This window comes from Nematolebias whitei, chromosome 20, assembly GCF_014905685.2.
Source record: "Nematolebias whitei isolate Nwh7 chromosome 20, NemWhi1, whole genome shotgun sequence".
NCBI classification, from domain to species: Eukaryota; Metazoa; Chordata; class Actinopteri; order Cyprinodontiformes; family Rivulidae; genus Nematolebias; species Nematolebias whitei.
Window position 1 is genome coordinate 33,072,172 of NC_056517.1, and position 9,162 is coordinate 33,081,333.

The 9,162-nt window shown below is 39.6% G+C and overlaps 2 protein-coding genes across 2 annotated transcripts in view; both read left to right on the top strand.

Annotated features, from left to right (window-relative positions):
• LOC119426617 (melanoma receptor tyrosine-protein kinase) overlaps positions 1-9,162 on the top strand; it is a 531,032-nt gene that overhangs the window by 432,197 nt on the left and 89,673 nt on the right. The gene's annotated exons all lie outside the window — the stretch shown is intronic.
• The window catches only part of rps6ka3b (ribosomal protein S6 kinase, polypeptide 3b), a 55,272-nt gene that overhangs the window by 2,210 nt on the left and 43,900 nt on the right, over positions 1-9,162 (top strand). Inside the window, exon 2 of the mRNA XM_037694199.1 lies at positions 7,726-7,785. Coding sequence (XP_037550127.1) covers positions 7,726-7,785 — 60 coding nt within the window. The remainder of the gene's footprint in view (positions 1-7,725; positions 7,786-9,162) is intronic.

The window sequence follows — 9,162 nt, forward strand, 5'->3', positions numbered from 1 at the left end:
CTATGATGGTTCTAGGCTTGGATCAAGGCTCTCTGCTTGGGGCAGGGATCTGGGCTTGGATCAGGGTTCTGATCATGTGAAATCTGCTCCCATTTCAAAGTCTGGGGAAGAAGAGAGGACGGGTTCTGGACTGGCCTGGCTGCAGACCTGACCTGTCTCCAAGACCTCCCTGTTGGACACCTTAGGACGACTTTGGAAGACGAATGGGACAAAATAACACCTGAAACTCTTTATTAACTGGTCTCTTCATCGTCAAAATGTCTTTAGATGTTTGGAGAAGGATCAGCACTGAGGAACAAACTGGACCTGGAACAAGTTCTGCTGGATCAAATCCAGCAAGGGCAGATCTGTGTGAGACAGAGCTGAAGAATCTTTGGTTCTGATCAAATTATTTACATTTTGTCTTTTTTTGTGAGGTTGAACATGGAGATGCGTCCTAAAAGTGGTTTTGTCTGTTTTTGACCTAAACCTGGGTTCAGGTCCAGGACTGACCCGGCTCCTGTGCTGCTCCTCGTCTCTCTCTCACAGCTCGGTGCCTCACGATAACGATCAGGAGGCGGAGCCTCAGCAAACGCACGATTCAGGAACAGGCTGTGTGTGAGCGTCCACTTCCTGTTTGTCTCACAGAGACACGTCTCTGTGTGTCGGAGACCGAGAACAAAATCGTGACTCACAAACGGGTCTCTGCAGTCAGGTTCCTCTCACAGGTCCAGACCCGCTTGCCGAGTTCCCTTGCGTTCTCTTCCTGCAGCGCTGACCTTTGACCTCCTGGGTTCTTCTTCTGCATCAACTTCCTCTGTAGTTACAGCAGGTTTAGTGTCCTCAATTTTTAAAAGAATTAATGAAAATTATAACTTTTATTTCTCCCAGAGGGTCATGTGACATATTTTATTTGATAATTTTATCCAATCGACAGCAAAAAATAAAAATATTTATTCTTTTTCATATTTATTCACATTTAAAAAGTTAAAACTGATACATTTATGTTCAAATAATTAACATTAATCTTCCAGCATCATTTAAGGAAAGGACGAATATTGATTAATTTATTTAGTTGTGATTTTAAGTAATTTTTCTAAATCCTGTGCTATCGGTTCAAGCTCAGAGTATATGTGGAGTGTGACTCTCAGCTACTACCACTCCATGTTTCAGCTCATTATCTTGTTAAATTGTCTGAGTTTTAGATTTTATTGTGTTGATAAAAAATACATGAAAACTCAGGTCCTTCTTTCAAAGCTTCAGCTGCTGGCTCTGTTTTTATCTTCTAATGCTATTTTTAGCTACAAGTTTGCAGATTTCAGTTTTAGCTCCAGTTCATGTACTGTTTGGCTTCAGTTTGGCTAATTTTTGTTTTTAGTTTGTGTTGTTCTTTTATCTTTTAACAATAATTCTGCTTTTAGCTCTTAATTACAATTCTGCGACGTTTAGCTTTTAGCTACAATTCTGCTACTTGTAGCTCTTAGTTTTAGTTTGCCTATATTTATCATTTGGCTCCAGTTTGGCTAATTTTAGCTTTTGGCTACAGTTGTTTAACTTTTAGCTTTGAGTTCTTCTACTTTAGGTTTTCACTACAGTTTTACTTTTAGCTCTTGGTTACAATTCTGCTACTTTTAACTTTTAGCTAGCCTTTTTGTGCTTTTAGCTTGCATTTAGCTTCTTTTTGCTAGTGTTTTGCTACTTTTAGCATTTGCCTAGACTTGTGTTTTTTTATTATTCTTAACAGCTGAGATTCAGCTTCTTCTTCTTTTGGCTTTTCCCTCCACAGTGAGTCATCCTCCTCCATCTCTGTCCTCTACATCCTCTGTCCTCACTCCAACTACCTCCATGTCCTCTCTAACTGCATCCATATATCTCCTCTTTGTCTTTTTCTTGGCAGCTGCATTTCTAACATCCAACCAGTATACCCAATGTCCCTCCTCTGGACATGTCCAAACCATCTCAGTCTGGTCTCTCTAATTTTATCTCCCAGTTGTTCAACCTGTGCTGTACCTCTGATGATCTCATTCCTAATCTTATCCATCCTTATCACTCCTAAGGAGAACCTCAGCATCTTCATTTCTGCCACTTCCAGTTCTTTCTCTTGTCTTTTGTCAATGCCACTGTCTCCAGACCATACAACATAGCTGGTCTCACCACTGTCTTGTAAACTTTTCCTTCGATTTTTGCCGACACCCTTTTGTCACAAATCACTCCTGAAACTTTTCTCCATCCTTCCATCCTGCCTGGACTCTCTTCTTCACCTCTTTACCACATTCCCCATTTTCCTGGACAGTGGACCCCAAGTACTTGAAGTTCTGCTGCACCTTTGTGACCTCTGCTCATGGTAGCCTCACTGTTCCACCGGCCTCCCTCTCATTCACATGAACTCTGTCTTACTACGGCTAACTTTCATTCCTCTTCTTTTAAGTGCATACCTCCACCTCTCCAAGTTCTCTTCCACCTGTTCCCTTGTCTTACCACAGTTCACAATGTCCTCTGCAAACATCATAGTCCACGGGAATTCCTGCCTGACCTCAACTGTTAGTCGGTCCATCACCAGAGCAAACAAGAAGGGGCTCAGAAACGATCCTTGATGCACTCCCACCTCCCCCTTGAAGCTATCGGTCCCTCCTACGACACATCTCACCACTGTCCTCATACATGTCCTGTACCAGTCTAACATACTTCTCTGCCACTCCAGATTTCCTCATGCAATACCACACCTCTTCCCTCGGCACCCTGTCATATGCTTTTTCTAAATCCACAAAGACACAATGGAGTTCTAGCTGACCTTCTTTGTACTTCTCCATCAGCATCCTCAAAGCAAAGATGGCGTCTGTGATGTTCTTTCTCAGCATGAAACCATACTGCTGCTCACAAATAGTCAACTCTCGTCTAAGTCTAGCTTCCACAACTCTCTCCCAGATCTTCACTGTTTGACTCATCAACTTAATTCCCCTGTAGTTGCTACAACTCTGTTCATCGCCCTTGTTCTTAAAAATGGCCACCAGCACACTTCTCCTCCGTTCCTCAGGCATTTTCTCACCCTCAAATATGTCAATGAATATTTGAGTCAAAAACCTCACTGCCACCTCTCCGAGACATTTCCAGACCTTCTAATTTTAGCTGTCTTTTAGCATTCGTGCTTAATTTGAGCAGAATGCCATTTTTCTGGTTATGTTTAAAACTTTAGCCTCTTTCAGAGAAAACCCAGTGCTGAGATTCAGATCTCCTGTTTTCACAACACATGATGTTTTAGGTGACAAACTAAATCTGATGTTGCACAAATATCAGCCAAAACATTAGCTGAAGTGCTTCAGACATGATGGTTTTCAGCCTGATTTTACTCAGCATATTAAAATACCCATCCATCCATTATCTTTTACCCACTTCTTCCTTTTTGCGTCACAGGGGTCACTGGTGCCCATGTCCAACTAACTCTGCGAGAGCTGGGGACACCATGGACAGGTCTTACAGGGACACATGTAGACAAACAAGACAAACAATCATTCATCTCTCACTCACACCAAGAGACAATTTAGAGTTACCAATCAGTCTAACATGCATGTTTTTTGGTCTGTGGGAGGAAACCGGAGTACCAGGAGAAGACCAACGCATGCACGAAGAGAACATGCTAACGCCATCCAGAATGACCCCTCGGTCGGGATTCGACTTAACGACCTTGCTGAAAGGCAGCAGCTCTGCCAACTACTCCACCGTGCTGCCCATATTAAAACTCTTTTTTTTTTATTACACAAACTTTTTTTTTACTTTAGCCTTTGCATTTTTTATCACCTGCCACCATGAAATATGGACAATGATGTCATCACCTCTGAGTGACTGTTAGCAATATATCTCATGAACAACTGGATAGCTTTTATATCCTAAAGGCCTTTTATATCCCTATATATTTTTATTCTGGGATATTGCTTTTAAAAACTTTATTTCCTTATTTTTCTGGATGTAAATCCCATTTTTCGTACTACATCCTCTGGTATCAGATGCTGGGCAGCTGGAAGGATTTTTACTGAAAACCTTTTTACAAACCGGATTCCAAAAAAGTTGGGACACTAAACAAATTGTGAATAAAAACTGAATGTAACGATGTGGAGATGGCAAATGTCAATATTTTATTTGTAATATAACATAGATGACAGATCAAAAGTTTAATCTGAGTAAATGTAACATTTTAAAGGAAAAATATGTTGATTCAAAATTTAACAGTGTCAACAAATCCCAAAAAAGTTGGGACAAGTAGCAATAAGTGGCTGGAAAAAGGAAATTGAGCATATAACGAACAGCTGGAAGACCAATTAACACTAATTAGGTCAATTGACAACATGATTGGGTATAAAAAGAGCTTCTCAGAGTGTCAGTGTCTCTCAGAAGCCAAGATGGTAAGTGGATCACCAATTCCACCATTGTTGTGCAGAAAGATAGTGCAGCAATACCAGAATGGTGTTACCCAGCATAAAATAGCAAAGACTTTTAAGTTATCATCATCAACCGTGCATAACATCATCAAAAGATTCAGAGAATCTGGAACAATCGTTGTGCGTAAGGGTCAAGGCTGTAAAACTCTACTGGATGCTCATGATCTCCAGGCCCTTAAACGTCACTGCACCTCAAACAGGAATGCCACTGTCAAGGAAGTAACAGAATGGGCTCAGGAATACTTCCAGAAAGCATTGTCAGTGAACACAATCCACCGTGCCATCCGCCGTTGCCAGCTGAAACTCTACAGTGCAAAGAGGAAGCCATTTCTAAGCAAGCTCCACAAGCTCAGACGTTTGCACTGGGCCAGGGGTCATTTAAAATGGAGTGTGGCAAAATGGAAGACTGTTCTGTGGTCAGATGAGTCACGATTTGAAGTTCTTTATGGAACACTGGGACGCCATGTCATCCGGACCAGAGAGGACAAGGATAGCCCAAGTTGTTATCAACGCTCCGTCCAGAAGCTTGCATCACTGATGGTATGGGGTTGCATGAGCGCTTGTGGCATGGGCAGCTTGCATGTCTGGAAAGGCACCATTAATGCAGAGAACTATGTTCAGGTTCTAGAACAAAATATGCTCCCATCTAGACGTCATTTCTTTCAGGGAAGACCCTGCATTTTTCAACACGATAATGCCAGACCACATTCTGCAGCAATCACAACATCATGGCTACATAGGAGAAGGATCCGGGTACTGAAATGGCCAGCCTGCAGTCCAGATCTTTCACCTATAGAGAACATTTGGTGCATCATAAAGAGGAAGGTGCGACAAAGAAGGCCCAAGACGATTGAACAGTTACAGGCCTGTATTGGACATGAGTGGGAGAGCATTCCTATTTCTAAACTGGAGAAACTGGTCTCCTCTGTCCCCAGACATCTGTTGAGTGTTGTAAGAAGAAGGGGGGATGCCACACAGTGGTAAAAATGGACTTGTCCCAACTTTTTTGGGATTTTTTGATGCCATGAAATTTGGAAACAACAGATTTTTCCCTTAAAATGATACTTTCTCTCAGCAAGGTGGTTTTTACAACTGGAGCAGCTGATTAACGTCTCAGAGCTCAAATATTAGCTCAACTACAGCCCTAAATCCCAAATGAGTTGTAAAGGAGGTGCCGTGGATGCATCTCCGTCTACCTGGCGGAGGTGCTTGAGTGACTGACTGCTGAGACCTGGAACCATATCTGCAGCCAGTTTCTTCAGCTCTGCTGTGAGACGGACTGCTGCGGGAGATACTTCCTGCCCACAGCCATCAGCATCTATAACAACTCTTAATGAAACCAGGATGATGAGCTACAACAACATTTAATTTCCCTTTGGGATTAAAAAAAAGTATTTTAAATTGAATTGAATTTAAAACTTTCCAGCCGGTAATTATTGTATAAATATCTGCAACTGAGCCAAGATGGCCGCCACAGCTGAGCAGCAACACTGGTTCTAACTTGTTCAGTTTTACAGATACTCAGCTAAAATCTTGTGTTCTAGTAGCTGAGCGTCATCTTCCTGACCTGAAGCCTAATCAGCACCGGCCTGACCCGATTCTCATCAGAACCATTCAAACACCAGGATTTATCTCTAAGTTAAACTTTTATGTTGTCACAGCGTTCCAGCCCAGAAACGGTAATTAAATTACTGGTAATTAAAAATGTCGTCTTTCTGCAACAAAACAATGCGATCTCTGTGTCCGGTTACAATATTTGCCAACTTTTTGTTAAAATGTGAACAAATGCAGGATTTAAAAACCACATGACCAGAGACTTGACATATGTGGCTTCATTTGAAACTTCAATAAATCTAAATTTAAAAGAAGCTACTGAAACCAGTTTTTATTGATAAATCTGCCGGCGTTCATGTGAGCGGATCAAAATATCAAATTATTTCATCTGTTTTTGTTGGAGCTATCGGTGTGTGAATCAGAGCGACCTGCGGGTAATCTGCTTTGTGTAACCACAGAAAACTGTTTGTGTTTTTGTTCTGGATCAACAGAACCTGCTGCTGGACTTCCTGATAAACCTCACTCTGAGATCATCTGAAAACTTTTCCATCCTGTTCAGGAGACCAGACTTTCAAAATAAAAGATGTTTACCTCTGAACGCTTGCTGCTCAACAAGAAAACACATAAAACAAACAAGTCATAAATGTTTTTACTTTAATAATTTGAGTCAAAGCTGGACTCAGAAACGGCTTTATTTACTGGTACATCATTTCAGCACTGTTTATATTTGTCTGTTTGAATGATTTTAATTTATTTTATGCATCTTTATTTTTACCATATGAACTGTTTGACAACATGGACGAACACGCAAAATATTTAATTTATTACAAGTAATTTATAAAAATAAAAATCTTATTAAAACACAGAAAACCAATATGTCTTATATTTTTTTCCAACAGGGAAAAAAATACAAAAATATTTTCTAAAGGAAGTGAATAAATAAATGTAATAAAAAAATGTAAGCAAGAAAATAGTTCTGAATGAAATACATTAAAAACAATATAACTGCAAGAAAACAATAAATGCACAAGTTTTAAAATTAAAAACAGCCACTTGAAAAAAAATAAAAATAAAAAGAGTAAAGCTTAAAAATAAAACCTATATTTTATTATATAATAAAGTATTTAAAAACTTAAAAACTCTGATGGAAAAGTTTATTTTTTTTTAGAAATTTAAAAACAAGTAATACTGGATTAAAATGACAATTATTACTTCAATAAACTATTAAAAATGTAATAAAATATATATAAAATTACAACAAAGTCAAACAGTATTTAAAAAGAAATCAAATAAAAAAGTACAGCTTCTTGAAATGTAATTAAAAAATTAAAATAAAATTAATAAACCAGCTTAAGTTGTGAAATAAATCAAATAATCCTGGATGATATTTTTTTAAATAACATTAATTACTATTTTATAGTTGTCTTTAAAAAAGTACCAAAAATATATATAAAAAAGGGCAATTTACTGGAAAACATTTTATTTACTTCAAATTAAAAATTACATAAAAAGATAAAAACGCACAAAGTAAACAATAAATACTTCAGAAATATCTGTAATGTACATTTTAAGTTACAGAAAAAAAAATCTAAATAAATACCCTAAAACTAATCAAATCCTTAGTTTTCAGCTGGATTTCACAGAAAACCACCTTTTCTTCTGGTTTTGTGTTTAAACTTGTTGAAACCAGCAGCTCACCTGGACTACCTGCGCTTCAGTTGTTTTTTGACGTGTGACCCGTGTTTGTTGTCTCTTACAGGACGCTCATCAGGACCACGAGGACTCCATGATAGAGGATGACTCCATGCCCGTCTGCGCTGTAAGTCCAGCTCCCGTCCTGGTTTTAGAGTTGACCTCGGACTGAGAGGTGGCTCCGGGTTTCGGCTGTAAACAACTTTGATGGTTTCTGCTGCATTCAGCAGAGTCTGTCGGGCTTTTATTGATGAGTAAACAGTTTTTTGGTTTGAAGGTGGACACATGTGGCCTGGTGTGTCAGGTTCAGTTCCATTCACCCACATCAGAGTCCTAGTCTGTTAGAGAACTGAACGCCTACTCCTGTTAGATAATTACTGGGATGAAAGTGAAGCATCGCTCGTTTCTGAATTATGACTCACGGTAAAACAAAACAAAACTCCCTCCCAGCCTTTAATACGTCCAGGGAGTTATTTTAATTCATGAAGTGAATCGTTCTGAGTCTAAATCTGCTCATTGTGAACTGCAGTCACAGGAAAAACAAAGTCCACCTTCTGTCAGTTCTGGGCCTCTTTTAAGACTGGATCTTTGCAGCACCTTGGTTCTGTTCTTTTTGACCTGCTCTGCTGTAGATTAGCTGCTGTGTTTGGAATCATTGTCCTGTTGGACCCAGTTTGGACAGATGAACTCACATTTGACTCCAGAACCGTTCGGTCTACAGAGGAGTTCATGGTCCGCTCAGTGACTGCAGGGAGCCCAAACCACCTGCCCTCCACCACCGTGCTCAGTGGTTGGGCTAAACTGCGACTGGTGGAGACTAATTAGTCAAGATTTGTTTGTGAGGGAGTGTCCAAAGTGTCTCAAATGTTTGTAGGGACTCTCAGTGTTCTCCCATGAGTCTCTCACAGCCTTGTCTCTCACCCTTCTCAATAACTTTTAGAGTAGGAGGCTGGAGTCATTTCCCAAAATCAACACATCAATGTTCTGCTCCTTCATGATATGATATTATGCCGTATTGTTTTACATTATTGGTGTTTAGCATACATCTTACATCTTTTAGAGTATTGTTTGACGTTTGTTTAGCGTATATCTTAGTGTATGTCTTAGATCCTTATATGCTGTTTCTTTTTCCACTTTATATTTTTGCTATAGTTGGTTGTAACTGGGACCCTGAATACATAATTTCGTTCCACCTCATGTACCACATGTGATGAGAATGACAATAAAATAGACTTGAATTTGATAAGCTGAGGTAAACACCTTTTTTCCATACAGCATTTATCCATTTGTCCAGTTTAAGTTGATGTTCTTGATGAAAGAAACTCACGCTCTGCAGAGCCTTTTTGTGTGTCTGACTGCATGTGTTAATCTAGAGCTGATTCTAGAAGGCTCTGATATGAACTGGTTGTCTTGCATATTCAAGGTGTCTCAAACTCCTCTCAGTTTTGTTGCTGGTTTCTCAAACCCCTCTCAGTTTAGTTGCTAGAGTCTCAAACCCCTCTCA